This window comes from Mesoplodon densirostris, chromosome 4 (assembly GCF_025265405.1).
Source record: "Mesoplodon densirostris isolate mMesDen1 chromosome 4, mMesDen1 primary haplotype, whole genome shotgun sequence".
NCBI lineage: Eukaryota > Metazoa > Chordata > Mammalia > Artiodactyla > Ziphiidae > Mesoplodon > Mesoplodon densirostris.
This window is the reverse complement of record NC_082664.1, coordinates 148058165-148082154: the sequence shown is the minus strand read 5'-3', so window position 1 is coordinate 148082154 and position 23990 is coordinate 148058165. Positions and strand designations below refer to the sequence as shown.

General features: G+C 42.1%; 1 protein-coding gene across 10 annotated transcripts in view; it reads right to left on the bottom strand.

The window, feature by feature from the left end:
- ZNF592 (zinc finger protein 592) overlaps positions 1 to 23990 on the bottom strand; it is a 61236-nt gene that overhangs the window by 5230 nt on the left and 32016 nt on the right. For 9 of the 10 annotated variants that reach the window (XM_060097449.1, XM_060097453.1, XM_060097450.1 and 6 more), the window contains 6 exons: positions 8605 to 8783; positions 2640 to 2816; positions 2200 to 2359; positions 1799 to 2086; positions 1459 to 1571; positions 651 to 786 (listed from right to left, as the gene is read on the bottom strand). In XM_060097449.1, the coding sequence (XP_059953432.1) occupies positions 651 to 786; positions 1459 to 1571; positions 1799 to 2086; positions 2200 to 2359; positions 2640 to 2816; positions 8605 to 8783 (1053 nt within the window). Of the gene's footprint in view, positions 1 to 650; positions 787 to 1458; positions 1572 to 1798; positions 2113 to 2199; positions 2360 to 2639; positions 2817 to 8604; positions 8784 to 23990 lie in introns of those variants that run through there. The other variant, XM_060097459.1, reaches the window with a different exon arrangement.

The window sequence follows — 23990 nt, the reverse complement described above, 5'->3', positions numbered from 1 at the left end:
AGACCAGGGCCCTTCTCTGAATAGCCATTAAAGAAACTCCTGAAAATCCAGGCAGTTTCCCAGACATGCCTGCCCCTCTGAGGAGCAGCCCCCTTGCCGTGGAGCGGGAAGACGCTACTGTGAAGAGGCTGCTCCAGAAGCTGACCAGAAATGGACTAGGGCATGAAATAGGGATGAGGCCATAGGACGAAGGTCCAGGATAGCAGGAGTCTAGGTCTGGCTCCTCTGTAACTGGGGGAGGGGGTGGGGAGGTGACTCAGCCAAGCATGGCCACCCTCACCTAACAGTGAGCCCTGCCTACCCCTGCCTCCCAGGACTGCAGAGGGGCAGAAGCAGGAGGGTATGTGTGAAAGTACTCCGATGGCCAGAGAATGCAGCATACACCCAAGGAAGGGGGTTGCAGTGACAGGGAAACAAAAAGAAAAACGGTCAATGGGCTGCCTCGTGGGTCTTTGTTCCTGTCCTTTCTTTGTGTGCAGTCCCCAGGCAGGTCACACAAGACTAGAGAGTGACTGGCATTGAGGGACGCTGTCACTGCTGGCTGCTCAATGGCCACAAGGACAAATGGGCTCCCTGTAGCCTTCCTAGTGCCCCTCCAGCTCCAGCCGCACTGGGCAAGCTGCTCCAGTGGGCAGGGGTCCCACGCTCACCTGAGGGGAATGTCCGCCCGAAGGTCTGACTTTGGACGTCTGGCTCAAATCAGGGTTTCTGATACCATGCATAAGGCTGATGTGGCTCTCCAGGAGGGAGGGCCGAGGAAAGCTGGGGCTGTCCTCTGTGCAATACCTGCAAAAGTACAGTCGAAAGAGGTCATGTAAGATGACAGGCTCCGGGGCCCAGTGGGGCCAGGCAGGTCTGGCAGGCAGGCAGAGGCAAAACTGCTTCTGGCTCCAGCGGGGAGAGAGTTTGGAGCAGGCAGAGTGGCCCTCAGGCTGGCTGGGTGGTGCTGAGTACTCCCCAGAGAAATCTAGCCAGCAAGCCAGCCAAGGTGGCAGACAACAAGAGCAAGTGAGTATCTGTACTGGCCCCGAGCTATGACCGCACTCTCCACTCTCTGGTATCAGGGTCCAGGGACCCAAGTGCTGGGCTAGTGGTCAGCCTGAAAGAGTGGCCTGTCCTGTCCTAAAGCTCGAATGGATGGTGCTGAAGCCTCACAGCCGAGCGGGGCACATGCTCACACTGCCACCGCTCCTCTCAAACCTCAGGGCCCTCCACCGCTGACTGGCAGGCCAGCCTGGGATTAGGGAGTTGGGAACGGGGAGGGCTCCAGAGCCACCAGGCTCTAGGAGCTTATTTCTGGAATGCCCTCATTTCTGACCTAGCCACAGCATATTCCCGTTAGAAACCTGCTTATCTCTTGCCTTTGAGCCCTAATCTCACAACAGAGAAAAGCCCCAGTGGTACTATGGACAGTCTTGATAAATTCAGGCCCCCTGGCTCCCGCCCCCAGGGACTCACCCACAAGTGTAGACTTTCTTTACTGTGTCATGGTTGTTGCGGATGTGTTTGCGCAGGCTGTTGGGGGTGTGGAAGGACTGTTCACACTGCCGACATGGGTACCGCTTCAACGTCTATGGGAGATGACAGGATGCAAAGCATCAGAACCGTAAGACAGTTCTGGGTGCATCTTTCTTCTCAGATGATGAAGGCAGAAAGGAGGATGCCCCAAGACCTCAAGATCTGTAGTACCCACCATGCCCAAAGCACCAGGAAGTCGTCCACATAAGGGGGCTATGACCCCACAGGACAGAAGTCCAGAGAATCTGGGGCTGCACTGTGCCCGTGTGGCTACACTTACCCGACCATGGCTCTTTTTCATGTGGGACACATAGCTCTCCCGATCAGGAACCCACTCCTGGCACTCCTGGCAGGTCCAGCCAGTGTTCCTCAGCCGGGGCCTGGCCTCACCCCTGCGATGGGCTTCAGGCCTGCCCCAGCGGCTAGAGGGCAGGGAGCTGCCCCGAGCAGCCACATTGGTGGCTGGGGGTTCAGTGGGAACTCGAGAGCCAGGGCGGCTTGAAGATGTGTCTGCTGAAGACTGGAGGCTTGACAGCTCGTCCACGTTTCGGGGAACACCGTGGGTGCTCTGGGGATGGGGAGAGCGATTACTGACTGGGCAAGGGGAAAGATGCACAGAGTCAGACCCCCGGCCTGAGGCATGTGCCCTTCTCCCCAGCCTCCTTCCCCAAGGCGTCCCACCTTGACATGTTGCATCAACTCTGGCTTCTGCAGGAACAAGAGCGGGCACTCAGGGCACTTGAAGACGCCCACCTGCGCCTTACTGGCATTCTGGTAAAAATGCTGCTGAATGTGCCTCTTCTTGTTGAAGACCATTTCACAGGAGCACTTATAAATGAGCCTGATGAGACAAGCCCCAGCGTGTGAGGTACCCAAGGCTGCGCTGGCAGAACCACAAGGCCCCTCCACCCCATCTCTGATCTCTCTGAACCAGAGTCAGGTTTGGGAAATCAATAGTCTGAGCCAACGTTGATACTCTGCAGACTCAGGATGTCTTTAGAGGACTCCGGGCATCTCTGCCACTAGCCCAGGCTTCCCAGTCCATCCCAACACCTCCCCACAGAGCACCCAAGCTATCAGCTCTGCTCCCACAGGCCTGCTGGCCCTGGAGCTGCACTCACTGGGAGGGTCTGTGGGGCTGGGTGGGATGCTGGGTGGCGCTGTGGTCCGCGGTGCTACTGGCAGTCTTGAAGGCCATGGGGCAGAATGCACATTTGTGGAAAACCTGGCAGTGTCGCTCCTGGATGTGGCTTTTCAACAAGGCCAAGGTCAAGTGGACTACCCCACAGTGGATGCACCTGGATAACAGATATTGGGGGGTGCGGGGGGAGTAGGCATGTCAGACCGAGAAGTAGTGTTGGAAAAGGAGGAATGGAAGACAGGAACAGGGCCATCTCAGGGACCCTCCCTCTCCCCCTCCCTCATGCACTCAGTCTTCTATCCTCCACATGTACACCTTGAGAGCCTGCTTGCTGCCGCCTGGCATAATGCAGTCACCCAGGGTCCCCCAAGCCCAACACCCAACCTGGTAGAGAAGGGGGAAGAGAGCCTCCCCTCCCCTCACTGGCCAGAGAATATTCTTCTGCAAACCAAAAACTTGAACCCAGCCAAGAGAATCTGGTGGGAGTGGAGAGGGTGGAGAATGGTTCAAAAATGACATCAACAGTATCCATTTAAGTGTGATAACAACTGCAGGAGTCCAAGAGGAATTTTAGAAGACTGCAGAAAGCCTGTGCCTTCCCGCAAGCTGGAGCCGAACAGGCAGGGATGTTTACTGAATAAAATGTACAATTACGGAATGCTACACTCGCCATAACAACATTAAATAAACAGCCCTCAAAGCCCAAGAAGAAATGCTCTAGAGCAGCACTGTCTGATGGAACTTGCTGTGATGATGGACATGTTCTATACTGCACTGTCCATGTGACTATTTAAATTTAAATTAATAAAATAAAATGGCCAGTTGCACTGGCTACACTTCAAGTGCTCAGTAGTCACATGTGCCTGATACTATTTTGGGGTTTTTTTTTTAATAAATGTATTTTTTTTTGTTTGTTTATTTCTGTTTGGCTGCATTGGGTCTTCGTTGCTGCACACGGGCTTTCTCTAGTTGCGGTGAGTGGGGGCTACTCTTCGTTGTGGTGTGCGGGCTTCTCATTGCAGTGGCTTCTCCTGTTGCGGAGCACAGGCTCTAGGCGCGCGGGCTCAGTAGTTGTGGCGCACGGGCTCAGTAGTTGTGGTGCAAGGGCTCAGTAGTTGTGGCACACAGGCTTAGTTGCTCTGCGGCATGTGGGATCCTCCCAGACCAAGGATCAAACCCGTGTCCCCTGAATTGGGGGACGGATTCTTAACCACTGCACCACGAGGCAAGTCCCCCGACGCCATTTTGGTTCGTGCAGCTCATAAGTGTTCTAGTGTCTCCTTGGAGGGACTATGGATAACATTTTTCTTTTTTTCCCTACCAATTCGTATTTTCTGAGTTTTGTTTAGTGCATATATCATTTTTGTAAAGTATCAACTGTCTTAAACCGTTTTTCTGAAATTGAGGTCTGTTGGACTCTTCTTTCAACTTCAAAATATCTCTCTATAAATACTGTGTTTCCTTCCTTCAGTATCAGAAAATGATGTGACCTTCCTCCAGGCTAACCTGCATCTATTCAGGTTCCTAGACCCTCTCATGTGTTCAGTCTTTCTTCCTGCCTATAAACACACACAGGTCTCCCCTACATGAGAAAACACCTTCCCTGCTCCCAGCTATTCCTCTTGAGATAACTATTATTTTCCGTTTGTTGCAATATTGCTTGCTCCTATAACCTTGACATCCCAGTAGGCTAGATAGAGAGGCTAGAAGAGAGGCTGTTGCTTTACTGAAAGGACATCCCTTCACTTAAGAATTCTTTGATTCCCAAATATTAGCCTGCATTTCAATACATTAACCCATTTTTGCAATCCACATAACTCATCACAGAACCCTGACCAGTCCTTTTTGTCTTTCTTCCTTTTGTGTGTGTTGGGGAGTGGGGGTGGGGGACAGAATCACCTTTTGCAAACTTAATTAGCAATGAGGAGAAGTGCACAGAACGCAAAGCCTGTTCACAGCTGAGGCCTATGAGCATTCGTTACTAAATGTGTACATGTGTTACAGCAACTATACAAACTACTTACACTTAAATTATATTTTCTTTTCTCTCCTGCTAAACAAAATAGTGACCAACTCCTAGCACACAGAAGTACATTCATACCACAATTATGAGGAGAAAAAAAATCCACATGTTTCCAAATTCATCCAAAGTGGCAAATACACCTGGCGTGTAAAGAATCTCTTAAGTGGTTTTATTTGTGCAGTTTGACCAAACTCCTACAGGAGCAATGTAAATGCGACTGAAAATCCATTCTATTTACCCAGCAGACATTCTTGGAAGAAACCTCACGGAAAGTGAGAATATAAAGGGGTAAAAGAACATGTGCCAAGTAGCCTCAGTGAAGGACTGAATCAAGCAGGGTTTACAAACTGATGAAAAACTCTGCAGAAGAGAAATCCAACCCTATGACACAGCTCTTTACCAACTGTTTAAGAGAAAAAGAGAAAACAGACAATTATAGAACCATATGCTGTCAAACATATAAAGTTTTAGAAAAGATAAAGAGCAGTAAAATATTTAGCTTTGCCAATAACCACAAATAATAAGAAAATAACACATTATTAAACAGTCTAAACTTGCTCCCTTACGACACTGGTCACTCTCCAAATTTTCAAGAAAGAGCAGAATAATTTATAGAATTCTAAAAATATAATATTGTAAAACTCTGTAGTAGAGCTCAGTGAAATGGAACATAGGTACCTTCTGAGAATTTCCTAAAAAATATTAATACCCAGAGAATGGGAGAAAATATTAGCAAATCATACATCTGACAAGGGACTTGTAACCAGAATATATGAAGAACTCTTACAACTCAACAACAGAAAGACAAATAACACAATTTTTAAATGGGCAAAGGATCTGAATAGATATTTCTCCAAAGAAAATATACAAATGGCCAATAAATTTATGAAGATATGCTCAACATCATTATCCATCAGAGAAATACAAATCAAAATCATAATGAGATACAACTTTATACCCACAACAATGGCTATATGCAAATGTCAGACAATAACAAATATGTGAAGAAATCAAAACTCTCATACACTGCTGGTAGGAATATAAATGTGGTATAGCCACTTTGGAAAACAATCTGGTAGTTCCTTATTTTACTGCTAGGTATATATCCAAAAGAACTGAAAACATGTGTTACATAATAATTTGTACATGAATGTTCATTAGCAGAATTATTCATAATAGCCAACAGGTAGAAACAAAAAAGGAATGAAATACTAATATATGTTACAACATGGATGAATCTTGAAAACATTAGGCTAAGACCACATATTCCATTTATATGAAACGTCCAAAGGAGACACATCTATGAGACAGAAAGTAGTTGCTTAGGGTTGGGGGGGATGGGAGGATTGCAAATATAGGGTGTCTTTTTGGGTGATGAAAATATTCTAAAATTGATTGTGGTGACTGATTGTACAACTCTGTGCATATAGTAAAAACCACCAAATAGGACACTTTAAATGGGTGAATAGGATGGTACATGAATTGTCTGAATAAAGCTGTTACCAGAAAAACACATTAATAGCTGAAGATCTTAAGTATAATGAATACTGTATTAGTGTGTATATCTTCTGAGTTCAACCATAGATCATTGAAAATTTTAATGTCAATATCTTCAGTAATCCCTCTACCTGAATCATAATACTTTTTTCTCTGACATTTCTTACAAAGGCTTGATAAACTAAATTCCTTTTGAGGCATTAGGTTTCTTTCTACTCTTACAGAAGAAAGTAAAATATTTAATTAAAAGACAAAAAATGCTATTAATCCATCTGTGTTATTGAAAATTTCTTGGATTCAAGATTCAAATACAAAAATTAAAGTGTTGATTGCATTGCTATTGGATTCGATTTGATCTTGAAACAAGCAGCATACACTCAAGTCAAAGTTAGAAAGGTATTTTCAAACTTTATGAATACTGCAAAAAACATAGGTTCAGGTGTTTGGTTTTAAAATGTAGCCTGGGGTGCTGCCCAGCAATGCTCTTCTGCAACACGGTGGCAAGGGCTTTGTATAACCCCATCTCTGGATTATTTTCTTCCCATACACTTTAGCTTCTCCATTCTCCATAACATGTAAAAGAAATCAGTCTACATTTGGAAATGCTTATACCAAGAGAGAAACCTGGAAGTGATCACTAACCACTCCCCATCCCTCACCCCAGTATACAAACTATCATCAGGCCCTAATGTTTCTACTTCCTAATCTCTCTCAAATTTACCTTCTCTCCATCCCCACAGCCATGCCTTAGCTGAATCCCTTGGTCTCTCATCTGGATTGTCACACAACCAGTCTCTAATCTCTCCCCTCTAATATACATGTCAGCTTTCCAGAATGATCTTTCTAAAACACAGATCCAGTTGGATCACTCCCCTGCTGCAAATCTTTCTGTAGCTCATCACTGTCCACTGGATAAAGTCCAAACGTCTGCCAAGGAATACAAGGTCTTGCATGGCCTGGCCTCTACCAACTCCCTAGTCTCATTTCTCACCCTTCCTCCAGTTCATCCTGACCTACATCTATTGAAATGCTCATCATTCCTGTAAGCCCTTTTATGTGTGCTGGTATCCCTTGCCTATGCTCTTGCCAGATATGCTCTCCCCCTTTCTTCTACCTAAAACCTCCTAATATCTCCTCTATGAAGCTTTCCTGACCATTCCTCAACTATGGGACTTACCACTTTGAATCGTAACTACTTGTGTGCATGTCTGTAACCTATCAGACTGAAGCCCCTTGAGGGCAGGAGCTGGGTCTTAATCATCTTTGTATCTTGAGTGTCTGGCACAATGCTAAAGACAACAGTAAGTACTCAAAAGATGTTTATTAAATGAACTAAATCAATAAAAAAATTTAATACCAAAGAGAAGAAAACCTTAATAAATTTGGGCAAAATTATATTTCTGAAGTAAAAATGATCAAGTAAAGCATAAGAAGATGTAGAAACTCCCAAGCAACCAGTAAACCAGTAAAGGAGACCTGATTGCCTCAATGTAAAATGATGGATCAATGAGTGTTGGAGGGAGTGTTCCCCCTCATTTTGATCTTTTTCCTGAAAATGACTTCTTGCTTATATTTGTTCGACACAATGGAGAAGATTGTTTAATTAAAATAGAGTTTTCTCGGTTTTACCATGAAGCTGATGATTTTTTCCATTCTCAGGTTTTGCTTCTCACAAACTGACAAAAACTAATCAACACAAAGATACTACAGTCCTTTGAGTTTGGCATCTTGCCATCTGTTAACAAAAATTGAGAACATTTGAAAGTACTGACAGTTGTAAATTTATTACTGAAATAGAACTTTAAAATTAATATGCCAAACATGATAACTTTGTGAACAAATTTATATACTTTTAAAAAACAAACTGACAAAGTGAATGTTTATATATATTCTAATCTCCCCCAAATCTTCCCATTTAAAGCTTTTTTTTTTTTTTTTTTTTTTTTAATCTTTTGGCTGTGCTGCACATGGCATGTGGGATCTTAGCTCTCCAACCAGGGATCGAACCCGTGTCCCCTACAGTGGAAACACAGAGTCTTAACTACTGAACAGCCAGGGAAGTCCCAAAGCTTTTTTTTTTTTTTTAATGTTTAACTTTTTAACTCCTTATTCTTCTTCCCCTTGCTATTCTGGTTCCCTACAAGATAAAAATGTCTGTCCACATACCAATCAACGTTCTTCTCTTATTAGGCTGGAGCCCAGGCCTCTTAAGATCAAAACTCATTTTTTTTTGGCCGTGCCTCGTGGCTTGCAGGATCTCAGTTTCCCAACCAGGGACTGAACCCAGGCCACAGCAGTGAAAGCACCAAATCCTAACCACTAGACCACCAGGGAACTCCCAAAACTCAAGTCTTAAATGAGTTCTGGTCCAGAAAAAGAACCAGTCACTGGGCAAGCCCAGGACAGTGAGTCAGGTAGCACCCACCTGTAGCCCACCTTGCGGGCATAGTGCAGGCAATTCTCCTTTACATGGGTCTGGAAGTAGGCAGAGCGACAGAGGGCTCCACACTCCGGACAACAGTAGGGGGACTTGTGGGCGTGGATCCGCTGGTGGGCACAGAAACTGCACTGGTTGGGCAGCAGCATCTGGCACACCTGGCAAGTCTAGGAAAGAACAGCAAGAAAGCAGTTCACGCAGGAGCCACAGGCCTGTAGCTCTCCAATCAGAGCTGTCTGGCTTTCCTAGGACATGGGTCACAATGACCTCCTCCCCCAACCATTCTCTCTTCCAGCTCTCCTAGGACACTAGTGAAATCCCCAGGCCTCATGAAGTGTTGACACTGACACCCAAGCTAGCTTTGCCTCTCACCTTATTAATCAAAAACAGACCTGACTGTATTTTCCCAAAGATTAGTCCTACATGTAGGACTGTGAGTACTTCTCTCCTCTGGCTTAGCAGAGAATCACGTTTTCCTTTTCAGAGGCCCAAGGCACTTCTTGAATTCTAAGACCGCATTACACTGCCAGACTCACCAGGGCCTCTACCCTAGCTCAAGCAGGTTCCTACTCAACAGCTTTAGTCAGCTGACTCAGGGACTTCCAAAGTAGACCTGAGCCTACCCTGGTTAATGCTCAGAAGCCCCAGTGCAGACTAACTGAGCTTCCATAACCTCAGCCCACGCTGGGGGGGTGCCCTGAGCCACAATTGACCACATACACCCACAGGAAAGCACAGGATGGGTAGCAGCTCCTTTGTTCTCAGCCCCAGGAGAGAACCAGAGGCTAACAAGTCCTACAGGCAGACTCATTGAAGCTCTCTAATGGGGAGAGCCCAGACAGCCCAGAGGGGGAAAGCAAGAGACTAAGCTGGTGTCTGCATCTGAAGAGGCCCTTCTTAGGAAAAAAGGGATAACTACTACTCACTGAGGGGGCCACTGACCTGGGGTCAGAGGAGTGCTCAGAGGGATAAGTTGTTAGGGAGGCCAGGAAAAGATCTCTGCTTTAAGCAGCAATATCCAGAATATAGGGCCTCTACAGGACAAACAATCCAGCGTTTTCAACAAAAAAAATTTCAATGGAAAAAAAAAGATTAAGGGAAGAGGAATTTACAGATTAAAAGAGACTTAAAAGACATTTTCAGTGTATACAACTGCAATGTATAGCCCTTATTTGGATCCTGATTCAAGCAAGCCAAGTGTAAAAAGAAATGAGACAATCAGATATTTTAACCCTAACTTAATGATGACAATACTGAGACATCTGCCACTTGATATTAAGATTTGATAATAAGGAATTATTATTAATTTTGAACGTGATGATATTATGTCTATGTTTTGGTATTTTTTGAGGATAAAGCTTTATCTTTTAGATATATATACTGAAATAGATGCTATAACGCTGGGATTTGTTTAAAAACAATCCACTGGGGGAGGGGTGAGTAAGAACATAGATGAAACAAGATGGGCCACTGAGCTGGTAACTGTTAAAAGAAGGTTCATTATACCGTTCTTTCCACTTTTATATTTGTTCGGGACATTCCATAATAAAAGGTTTTGTTGTTGTTGTTTTTTCACTATTGCTCTAGGTGCAGAACAGTAAACAAGTATGCTATTTTTTGTGTAAAAAAGGAGGAAATAATCACTCTCACACATACACATACACACACACATTTGTTCATATTTGCAAAAAAGGAGCAATGGAGCAGTAAACCAAAAGTCAATAAAAAATGGTTACCTATGGGGAAGGAGAGAACAGGGTGAAACGGACAGGAATGGAAGCAAGACTTTTCTGAATATACCTTGTTATGTAACTTTGGAATCACATAAATGTTTTACATAATTTCAAATACATATACAAAATTAAACTAAATAAACAAAAGCATTCCCTAAAAATTGAAACACAGAAACAACCTAACTATGTATCAAGTAGGTGACATAACCATGTAGAGAAAAAAATTATCCTCAGTGACTTTTAAAACATAGTATTTTGACTTATACATTCTCAATATGATAAATTCTAAGGACAAAAAGAACTGAAAATACACCCTCAACTTTATGCAGTTGTCCTAACATTAGAAATAATGTTGATTTTGATATTTTAAAATTGGTGTGTGTGTGTGTGTGTGTGTGTGTGTGTAGTAAGAAAATCTTAGGAACCAAGATTTTCAGTATAAAATCAGTTACATAAAAAGGATAATCTTGGGCTTCCCTGGTGGCGCAGTGGTTGAGAGTCCACCTGCCGATGCAGGGGACACGGGTTTGTGCCCCAGTCCGGGAAGATCCCACATGCCACAGAGCAGCTGGGCCCGTGAGCCATGGCCGCTGGGCCTGTGCATCCGGAGCCTGTGCTCCGCAACGGGAGAGGCCACAACAGTGAGAGGCCCGCGTACCGCAAAAAAAAAAAAAAAAAGGATAATCTTACATTTTAATACCAGCATAAACTCATGATCTTCCTTTCCTCTTTTTAAAAATATATTTTTTAGCTCTGACCACTGAAAAGGCCTAGGAACAGATATATCCAGCAGAATAAGCATCTCTGGTGCCCAGAATGTGGCCTCTAAATATCATTTCTCACACACATACACACAAAAAAAACCCTGGCTTCTTGGAAAAACAACTGACTCTAGGTTTAGCACAAGAAATGTGCCCAGGACATCTTGTTGGGGCTCAAAGTAAGAAAGCTTCTCAAGGTTTAATGAGTTCATATCCAAAGGACACAGGAGCCACCTTGAAGGGGCTCCCACTGATCAAAGATGGGATAATTGAGCATCAAAAAGAATGACTCACAGGACTTCTCTGGTCACACAGTGGTTAAGAATCTGCCTGCCTGCTGAGGACTGCCTTATCTCCTAACTAGTTTGGGACATTAGCCAAGTTAAAATCAATAAGTGCTATAAACCACTTTATGCTGTTCCTCTCAGATTTCACCACCAGGGTGATAGATGGTCTGTGTTTGGAATGTATATACAGCTTGTGTAGAAAGGTTTGAATCAGCTTACAGCTTAAACCAACCCAAACAAGCCAAGTGGAGACTGAGTCCAGGTATGGACTCAGGAAGAGTGGACACCGTCATGCTTTGAGGGTCACAGATCACTATCTACAACTTGGCTGTGAACTTGTGGCAAACATTCCTGGCAGCAAATGCAAAAACAATAAATGTGTACAACAATTTTAAAAAAAAGAAGAATCTGACTGCCAATGCAGGGGACACGGGTTTGATCCCTGGTCCAGGAAGTTCCCACATGCCACGGAGCAACTAAGCCCGTGAGCCACAACTACTGAGCCTGCGCTCTAGAGCCCACAGGCCACAACTACTGAGCCCAGGCGCCACAACTACTGAAGCCCATGCACCTAGAGCCCATGCGCCACAACAAGAGAAGCCACCACACTGAGAAGCATGCCCACCACAACAAAGAGTAGCCCCCACATCACACAACTGGAGAAAGCCCGCGCGCAGCAACAAATACCCAATGCAACCAAAAATAAATAAATTTATAAAAAAATAAATACTCATGAGATATTTTTTTAAAAAGAATGACTCACAAATCAAAAACAAAACAGATTCACAAAAAAACAAAAAGAAGAGGACACAAGCATAACACAAAAGAAAACCATCAAACCACAATAGGAAAAAGAAAAAGAAAGGAACAAAGAAGAAATACAAATTCAACTGGAAAACAGGTTTAAAATGGCAATAAATACATATCTGTCAGTAATTACTTTAAATGTCAATGGACTAAACGCTCCAATCAAAAGACACAAAGTGGCAGACTGTTGATTAAAAAAAAAAAAAAAAAAAACAAGAGTCTATAATATGCTGCCTACAAGAGACCCACTTTAGGGTGAAGGACATACAAAGATTGAAAGTAAGGGGATGGAAAAAGATATTTCATTTAAAAGTAAATGATTAGAAAGCAGGGGTAGCAATACTCATATCAGACAAAATAGACTTTAAAACAAAGGCCAAAATGAAAGATAAAGAAGGACAGTATATAATGATAAAAGGATCAATACAAGAAGAGGATATTACACTCGTTAACATATATGCAGCCAATACAGGAGCACCCAAATGCATAAAACAAATACTAACAGACATAAAGAGAGAAACTGATGGGAATACAATAATACTAGGAGACTTTAACATCCCACTCACATCAGTGGACAGATCTTCCAGACAGAAAATCAATAAAGCAACAGAGATCCTAAATGACATACAATAGAACAGGTAGACCAATTGATATTTTCAGGACAATACATTCAAAAAACACACGATACACATTCTCTTCAAGTGCCCATGGAACATTCTCTAGGACTGACCACATACTAGGATGCAAAACAAGCCTCAACAAATTTAAGAGGATAGAAATTATTTCAAGCATCTTTTCTGACCATAAGGGCATGAAACCACAGAATCAACCACAGAAAGAGAAATGAGAAAAAAATGATTACATGGAGACTAAACAACATGCTACTAAAAAACCAATGGGTCAATGATGAAATCAAAGAGGAAAAGTTAAAATACCCTGAGACAAATGACAATGAAAACACAACCATACAAAATCTATGGGATGCAGCAAAAGCAGTTCTTAGAGGGAAGTTCATAGTGATACAGGCCTTCCTCAAAAAACAAGAATAAACTCAAACAACCTAACCTACCACCTAGAAGAATTTTAAAAAGAAGAACAAGGGCTTCCCTGGTGGCACAGTGGTTGAGAGTCCGCCTGCCGATGCAGGGGACGTGGGTTCGTGCCCCGGTCTGGGAAGATCCCACATGCCGCGGAGTGGCTGGGCCCGTGAGCCATGGCTGCTGAGCCTGCGCGTCCAGAGCCTGTGCTCCCCAACGGGAGAGGCCACAACAGTGAGAGGCCCGCATACCGCAAAAAAAAAAAAAAAAAAAAAAAGAAAAAAAAAACCTGAAGTCAGCAGAGGGAAGAAATAATAAAGCTCAGAGGGGAAATAAATAAAATAGAGATAAAAAAAATAGGGAAAACCCAATAAAACCGAGAGCTGGTTCTTTGAAAGGGTAAACAAAATTGACAAATCTCTGGCCCAGGTCACCAAGAAGAAAAGAGAGAGGACCCAAATAAACAAAGTAAAAAGTGAAAGAGGGGAAATAACAACTGACACTGTAGAAATACAAAAAACCATGAGAATACTATGAACAACTATATGCCAACAAACTGGACAACATAGAAGAAATGAACAAGTTTCTAAAAACATACAGCTCACCAAAACTGAATCAAGAAGAAATAGATAGGGACTTCCCTGGTGGTCCAGTGGTTAAGACTCCGTGCTTCCACTGCAGGGGGCATGGGTTTGATCCCTGGTTGGGGAACTAAGATCCCACAAGCCATGGGGCACAGCCAAAAACTAAAAATAAATAAAAATGTTTTTAAAAAAGGTAAAATTGGGACTTGCCTGGTGGTGCAGTGGTTATGAATCCCCCAATGCAGGGGACACAGGCTCATTCCCTGGTCCGGGAAGATCCCACATGCCACGGAGCAACTAAGTCCGTGCACCACAACTACTGAGCCTGCACTCTAGAGCCCAAGAGCCACAACTACTGAGCCTGTGTGCCACAACTACTGAAGCCCGCACGCCAAGAGCTCCTCAACAAGAGAAGCCACTGCAATGAGAAGCCCACACACTGCAATGAAGAGTAGCCCCCGCTCACCCCAACTAGAGGAAAACACACGCACAGCAACAAAGACCCAACCCAGCCAAAAATAAATAAATAAAATAAATAAATTTATTTTTAAAAACAAAGGTAAAATTAGCATTATATGCAGATGACATGATACTATATAGAGAAAACCCTAAACACTCCACACAAAAACGACTACAACTGATAAACAAATTCAGCAAGATAGCAGGATACAAGATTAACAAACAGAAATCAATTCCACTTCTTTACACTAACAATGAAATATCAGAAAGGGAAAGTAAAAAAAAAAAAAATCCCTTTCAAAATCACATCAAAAAAAAAGATGCAGCAAAAGCAGTTCTAAGAGGGACGTTTATAGCAATACAATCCTACCTTAAGAAACAAGAAATATCTGAAATAAACAACTGAAACTTACACCTAAAGCAATTAGAGAAAGAAGAACAAAAAAACCCCAAAGTTAGCAGAAGGAAAGAACTCATAAAGATCAGATCAGAAATAAATGAAAAAGAAACGAAGGAAACGACAGCAAAGATCAATAAAACTAAAAGCTGGCTCCTTGAGAAGATAAACAAAATTGATAAACCATCAGCCAGACTTATCAAGAAAAAAAGGGAGAAGACTCAAACCAATAGAATTAGAAATGAAAAAGGAGAAGTAACAACTAACACTGCAGAAGTACAAAGGATCATGAGAGATTACTACAAGCAACTATATGCCAATAAAATGGACAACCTGGAAGAAATGGACGAATTCTTAGAAATGCACAACCTTCGGAGACTGAACCAGGAAGAAATAGAAAATATGAACAGACCAATCACAAGCACTGAAATTGAAACTGTGATTAAAAATCTTCCAACAAACAAAAGCCCAGGACCAGATGGCTTCACAGGCAAATTCTATCAAACATTTAGAGAAGAGTTAACACTTATCCTTCTCAAACTCTTCCAAAATCACCATGACTCTGATACCAAAACCAGACAAAGATGTCACAAAGAAAGAAAACTACAGGCCAATATCACTGATGAACATAGATGCAGAAATCCTCAACAAAATACTAGCAAACAGAATCCAACAGCACATTAGAAGGATCATACACTATGATCAAGTGGGGTTTATCCCAGGAATGCAAGGATTCTTCAATATACGCAAATCAATCAATGTGATACACCACATTAACAAATTGATGGAGGAAAACCATATGATCATCTCAATAGATGCAGAGAAAGCTTTCGACAAAATTCAACACCCATTTATGATAAAAACCCTGCAGAAAGTAGGCATAGAGGGAACTTTCCTCAACATAATAAAGGCCATATATGACAAACCCACAGCCAACATCGTTCTCAATGGTGAAAAACTGAAACCATTTCCACTAAGATCAGGAACAAGACAAGGTTGCCCACTACCGTCACTATTATTCAACATAGTTTTGAAAGTTTTAGCCACAGCAATCAGAGAAGAAAAAGAAATAAAAGGAATCCAAATGGGAAAAGAAGAAGTAAAACTGTCACTGTTTGCAGATGACATGATACTATACAGAGAATCCTAAAGATGCCACCAGAAAACTACTAGAGCTAATCAATGAATTTCATAAAGTAGCAGGATACAAAATTAATGCACAGAAATTTCTTGCATTCCTATACACTAATGATGAAAAATCTGAAAGAGAAATTAAGAAAACACTCCCATTTACCATTGCAACAAAAAGAATAAAATATCTAGGAATAAACCTACCTAAGGAGACAAAAGACCTGTATGCAGAAAATTATAAGACAGTGATGAAAGAAATTAAAGATGATACAAATAGATGGAGAGATATACCATGTTCTTGGATTGGAAGAATCAACATTGTGAAAATGACTCTACTACCCAAAGCAATCTACAGATTCAATGCAATCCCTATCAAACTACCAATGGCATTTTTCACAGAACTAGAACAAAAAATTTCACAATTTGTATGGAAACACAGAAGACCCCAAATAGCCAAAGCAATCGAGAAAGAAAAACAGAGCTGGAGGAATCAGGCTCCCTGACTATACTACAAAGCTACAGTAATCAAGACAGTATGGTACTGGCACAAAAACAGAAATATAGATCAATGGAACATGATAGAAAGCCCAGAGATAAACCCGAGCACATATGGTCACCTTATCTTTGATAAAGGAGGCAAGAATATACAGTGGAGAAAAGACAGCCTTTTCAATAAGTGGTGCTAGGAAAACTGGACAGCTACATGTAAAAGAATGAAATTAGAACACTCCCTAACACCATACACAAAAATAAACTCAAAATGGATTAAAGACCTAAATGTAAGGCCAGACACCATCAAACTCTTAGAGGAAAACATAGGCAGACACTCTATGACATAAATCGCAGCAAGATCCTTTTTGACCCACCTTCTAGAGAAATGGAAATAAAAACAAAAATAAACAAATGGGACCTAATGAAACTTAAAAGCTTTTGCACAGCAAAGGAAACCATGAACAAGACCAAAAGACAACCCTCAGAATGGGAGAAAATATTTGCAAATGAAGCAACTGACAAAGGATTAACCTCCAAAACATACAAGCAACTCATGCAGCTCAATATCAAAAAAACAAACAACCCAATCCAAAAATAGGCAGAAGACCTAATTAGACATTTTTCCAAAGAAGATTTACAGATTGTCAACAAACACATGAAAGAATGCTCAACATCACTAATCATTAGAGAAATGCAAACCAAAACTACAATGAGATATCACCTCACACCAGTCAGAATGGCCATCCTCAAAAAATCTACAAACAATAAATGCTGGAGAGGGTGTGGAGAAAAGGGAACACTCTTGCACTGTTGGTGGGAATGTAAATTGATACAGCCACTATGGAGAACAGTATGGAGGTTCCTTAAAAAACTAAAAATAGAACTACCATATGACCCAGCCATCCCACTACTGGGCATATACCCCGAGAAAACCGTACTTCAAAAAGAGTCATGTACCACAATGTTCATTGCAGCTCTATTTACAATAGCCAGGACATGGAAGCAACATAAGTGTCCATCAACAGATGAATGGATAAAGAAGATGTAGCACATATATACAATGGAATATTACTCAGCCATAAAAAGGAACGAAACTGAGTTATTTGCAGTGAGGTGGATGGACCTAGAGACTGTCATACAGAGTGAAGTAAGTCAGAAAGAGAAAAACAAATACCATATGCTAACACATATATACGGAACCTAAAAAAAAAGAAAAAAGAAAAAAACACGGTCAGAAGAACCTAGGGGCAAGACGGGAATACAGATGCACACCTACTAGAGAATGGACTTGAGGATACAGGGAGGGGGAAGGGTAAGCTGTGACAAAGCGAGAGAGTGGCATGGACATATATACACTACCAAACGTAAAATAGATAGCTAGTAGGAAGCAGCCCCATAACACAGGGAGATCAGCTAGGTGGTTTGTGACCACCTAGAGGTGTGGGATAGGGAGGGTGGGAGGGAGGGAGATGCAAGAGGGAAGCGATATGGGGACATATGTATATGTATAACTGATTCACTTTGTTATAAAGCAGAAACTAACACACCATTGTAAAGCAATTATACTCCAATAAAGATGTTAAAAAAAAATCACATCAAAAAAACCCCAAAACAAAACAACTTAAGAATAAACCTGACCAAGGAGGTGAAAGACTTATATCATGAGAACTATAAAACACTGATAAAGGAAACCAAAGATGTTTCAAAGAAATGGAAAGATATCCCATGCTCTGGGATTGGAAGAATTAGTATTGTTAAAATGGCCACACTACCTAAAGCAATCTACAGATTTAATGCGATCCCTATCAAATTAACCAGGACATTTTCCACAGAAATAGCAAATAATTCTAAAATTTATATGGAACCATAAAGGCCTCAGAATTGCCAAAACAATCCTGAGGAAAAAGAACAAAGCAGAAGGCATAACCCTCACAGACTTCAGACAATATTACAAAGCTAAAGTAATCAAAATACCATGGTACTGACACAAAAACAGACATATGAATCAACGGAACAGAATAGAGAGCCCAGAAATAAACCCACAAACCTACAGTTAATTAATCTTTGACAAAGGAGGCAAGACTATACAATGGAGAAAAGACAGTCCTTTCAAGCAAGTCGTGTTGTGAAAGCTGGAGAGCCACATGTAAATCAATGAAATTAGAACACACCCTCACACCATACACACAAATAAACTCAAAATGGCTTCAAGACTTAAATATAAGACATGACACCTTAAAACTCCTAGAAGAGAACGTAGGCAAAACATTCTCTGACATAAATTGTACCCATGTTTTCTTAGGTCAGTCTCCCAAGGCAATAGAAATAAAAGCAAAAATAAACAAATGGAACCTAGTCAAACTTATAAGCTTTTGCACAGCAAAGGAAACCATAAACAAAACAAAAAGATAACCTACAGACTGGGAGAAAATATTTGCAAACAATGCAACCAACAAGGGCTCCATTTCCAAAATATACAAATAGCTCATACAACTCAATAACAAAAAAAACAAACAACCCAATCAAAAAATGAGCAGAAGACCTAAACAGACATTTCTCCAAAGAAGACATACAGACGGCCAGTAGGCACATGAAAAGATGCTCAACATCGCTAATTATTAGAAAAATGCAAATCAAAACTACAAAGAGGTACCACCTCACACAAGTCAGAATGGCCACCATTAAAAAGTCTACAAATAGCAAATGGTAGAGAGGGTGTGGAGAAAAGGGAACCCTCCTATACTGTTGGTGGAAATGTAAATTGGTGCAGCCACTATGAAAAACAGTATGGAGGTTCTTCAAAAAACTAAAAATAGGGCTTCCCTGGTGGCGCAGTGGTTGAGAGTCCGCCTGCCGATGCAGGGGACACGGGTTCGTGCCCCGGTCTGGGAGGATCCCATATGCCGCGCAGCGGCTGGGCCCATGAGCCATGGCCGCTGGGCCTACGCGTCCGGAGCCTGTGCTCCGCAACGGGAGAGGCCACAACAGTGAGAGGCCTGCGTAACAACAACAACAAAAAAACTAAAAATAGAGTTGCCATATCATCCAGCAATTCCCACTCCTGGGCATATACCCAGACTAAACTACAATTCGAAAAGATACATGCACCCCTATGTTCATAGCAGCACTATTTACAATGGCCAAGACATGGAAGCAACCTAAATGTCTCTGGACAGATGAATGGATAAAGAAGATGTGGTATGCATGTATGTATGCACACACAAACACACACATTGGAATACTACTCAACCACAAAAAAGAATGAAATAATGCCATCTGCAGCAACATGGATGGGCCTGGAGATTATCATACTAAGTGAAGTAAGTCAGAAAGAGAAAGACAACTACCATATGATATCACGTATATGTGGAATCCAAAATATGACACAAATGAACTTATTATGAAACAGAAACAGACTCACAGACATAGAGAACAGACTTGTGGTTGCCAAGGGGGTGAGGGGATTAAGGAGGGATGGATTGAGTTTGGGATTAGCAGATGCAAACTATTACATATAAAATGGATAAACAACAAGGTCCTACTGTATAGCACATGGAACTATATTCAATATCCTGTAATAAACCATAACGGAAAAGAAAAAAAAAAGAATGACTGAATACATAAACATACTGAATATATAGAAACTAATAATTTCATTATAACACTACCACTAAAAATAATAGAGGAAGTCACCTCATACCGATTAGGGTGGCTACTATGAAAAAAACAGAAAATAACAAATGCTGGTGAGGATGTGGAGAAACTGGAACCCATGTGCACTATTGGTAGGAATGTAAAATAGTACAGCCACTGTAAAAAACAGTATGGGGACTCCCCGAAAAATTAAAAATACAATTACCATATGATCCAGCAATTCCACTTCTGGATATATATCCCAAAGAACTAATATTGTACAACACAATAACCGTTTTTTTAAATTAGTTTCTGCTTTGTAACAAAGTGAATCAGTTATACATATACGTATGTTCCCATATCCCTTCCCTCTTGCGTCTCCCTCCCTCCCACACTCCCTATCCCACCCCTCCAGGCGGTCACAAAACACTGAGCTGATCTCCCTGTGCTATGCGGCTGCTTCCCACTAGCTATCTACCTTACGTTTGGTAGTGTATATATGTCCATGCCTCTCTCGCGCTTTGTCACAGCTTACCCTTCCCCCTCCCCATATCCTCAAGTCCATTCTCTAGTAGGTCTGTGTCTTTATTCCTGTTTTTTTTTTTTTTTTTTTTTTGCGGTATGCGGGCCTCTCACTGTTGTGGCCTCCCCCGTTGCGGAGCACAGGCTCCGGACGCGCAGGCTCCGGACGCACAGGCTCAGCGGCCATGGCTCACGGGCCCAGCCGCTCCGCGGCATATGGGATCCTCCCAGACCGGGGCACGAACCCGTATCCCCTGCATCGGCAGGCGGACTCTCAACCACTTGCGCCACCAGGGAGGCCCCTTTATTCCTGTTTTACCCCTAGGTTCTTCATGACATTTTTTTTCTTAAATTCCATATATATGTGTTAGCATATGGTATTTGTCTTTCGCTTTCTGACTTACTTCACTTTGTATGACAGACTCTAGGTCTATCCACCTCATTACAAAGGGCTCAATTTCGTTTCTTTTTATGGCTGAGTAATATTCCATTGTATATATGTGCCATATCTTCTTTATCCATTCATCCGGTGATGGACACTTAGGTTGCTTCCATCTCTGGGCTATTGTAAAAAGAGCTGCAATGAACATTTTGGTACATGTCTCTTTTTGAATTATGGTTTTCTCAGGGTATATGCCCAGTAGTGGGATTACTGGGTCATATGGTAGTTCTATTTTTAGTTTTTTAAGGAACCTCCATACTGTTCTCCATAGTGGCTGTACCAATTCACATTCCCACCAGCAGTGCAAGAGTGTTCCCTTTTCTCCACACCCTCTCCAGCATTTATTGTTTCTAGATTTTTTGACGATGGCCATTCCGACTGGTGTGAGATGATATCTCATTGTAGTTTTGATTTGCATTTCTCTAATGATTAATGATGTTGAGCATTCTTGGAGTATAACCTTTAAAAATTGTGAATCACTATATTGTACACCTCTAACTAACATAATATTGTACAGCAACTATAATAAAATAAAATAAAATATTTGATCACACAAAAAAAGAATTGAAAGTAAGGTCCTGAAAAGATATCTGTACACCATGTTGATAGCAGCATTATTCATAATACAACTGGAGGCAACGCAAGTGTCCATCAGTGAATGAATGGATAAACAAAATGTGGTATATACAACAATAGAATATTATTCAGCCTTCAAAAGAAAGGAAATTCTGTCAAATGCTAAAACATGTATGAACCTTGAAGATATTATACTAAGTGAAATGAGCCAGTCATAAAGAGACAAACACTGTATGATTCCATTTATGTGAGGTACCTAGAATAGTCAAATTCACAGAAACAGAAAGTAGAATGGTGGTTGCCAGGGGGAAAGGGGAGGGGAGAATAGGGAGTTGTTATTTAATAGGTTTAGAGTTTCAGTTCTGCAAGATGAAAAGAGTTCTGGAAACTGATTGCACAACAATGTGAATGTACTTAACACTACTAAACTGTACACTTAAAAAATGGTTAAGATGGTAAACTTTATGTTACGTGTATTTTACCACAATTTTTAAAAATAATAGAGGAGGAACTCTCAAAACACCATTTAAGATTGTTGGGGCATCAATTCACTACTGTGAAAACTGTTAATTGAGGGAAACAAATTTATCCACTTTTCCAACATAAACTGTACTTCAGGGTAACCTAATAGCCCTCAAGGAAGGGGAAAAGATTTTATACAGAATTCCAGCTAATAAATGAGAAAGAAATAATAAAATTTAAAACAACCTCCTGCAATTCCTAATAAATACTGACTCAAACAGCAATTATTAACGGCTGCTAAAATCATTAGGTAAAAAGATAGGAAACTTTATAAGGAAGGGATCTGAACATCACCAACCTAAACTCACTGATCAAGTTTAGCATCATTAAAACGGAGACAATCAAGCACATTGTGCCTCCCTGAAGTAATGAATTATGAAGAACACAGTATTCCCATTCCTCAAGACGAATCTGATCAAGCCTTCACTGCTAATTTCTAGTCTACAGATAAAATATGGGGTATAGAACAAATTAACTGTATGAGGAAGCAATTAAACTCAAAATTATCCTGAAAAATTCTCAGGAAGCAATCAGTGAAACCCAGAATTGTCCTGGAAAGTTCTCAGGACACACAAACCAGTTTCTTCAACAAAGCAATGATGTGAAAAATAAGGGGGGGCGAGGGGCCCTTGTTGGGTGGAGTAGGAATAGGTACTGCTCTAGATTGAGAAATTTCAAAGATATAACAAACAAACACAACACTTGGTCCACATTTGGATTCTGATTCAAAACAAGCTCAACTGTAAAAAGACAATTTTGACATGAAGGGAAAATTTGAATATGAATTGTATTAGACAATGTTAAGGAACTGTTATTAATTTTGTTAGGTGTGATAATGACAGAGTTAAACAAAAGCTTAAGAACAAGAAGAAATAATCTCTCTGTGCTGACATCTGCCCAACAAGGTGGCTTGGAATGGAAGGGGAAGGACCCCTCCAGCCACTGCAGAGGGAGGCGTAAGTGGTTCAGACTCCCAGGAAGAAGTCAACGGCCCAAACACGCTGTCCTACAGTCCCTCCAGCATAGTGGAGCCCAATCCCACCCCACTGGTCCACTGCCTGCCCCTCATATGGCCTAAAGCTTGGGTACCATCTTGGGAAACCCAAAGCCAACAGCCATCAAGGTTAGATTTTGATCCCAGGACTCAAGCCTTCCCCCTTCCCTGAGACTCTGAGGCCACATTTATTGGCAGGAAATTTTGTGAGAGAATAGAGCTGGACTGAGAGAAGCCTGACAGCAATCCCTCCCTTTCCCTCTGGGGGGCCCTCTTGTCCAGCTCCCACTGAAGGAGAATGACAGAGAAGATGCAGGATGAGAAGCGTGCCAGCCTGGGATCCTACACCCAGACCTTAGCCTGCTCAGATGTTAAAAGGCGAGTGAAGAAAAGTGTGGGGGGAAAAAACCACAGGCACAGGTATCAGACCTTCACTGGCAAAGGTTCTGATCAGATGACCCAGAAGAGGTGATCCTGTCCAAGTCAACCATGCTGGTACAGCGGGAATACCTGAAGCCCCAGAGGAAAGGGCCTGGGGGACCCACACTCCACCTGACTCATTGGAAAGAAAATGCAAACTGAAACAGAGAAGGTGAAGATGAGAGGCAACAGGGACTTATGGCACCTTGCTGGCCCCTTTCAGGGGCTGCCTACTGAATTCCACCTCCTGTCTCTAGCCCAGCACTCCCAAGGCTGGTCTCACTCCCAACAACTCCCTGTTCCTCAAACCACTTTGCACTTTCCCATACCTTTGCCCTATACCTGGAACACCCCTTGCCCCTCCCCCTCCTCCAAACTCATCCTTGCAGGTCCAGTTCAAATGTCATGTCCACGTGGCACCCTCCCTATGCCTGGAACCACAAGGAATTAGTCCCTCTGAGGAACTCTATGCAACTATGTTACAAGCCTGTTTTCAGCCCTTAGCCTGCCACACACTCTAGCAGTTCAGGTGGGGAGCCCTGCCCTTGCTGAGCCATCGTGAGCTCCTGGAAGAATG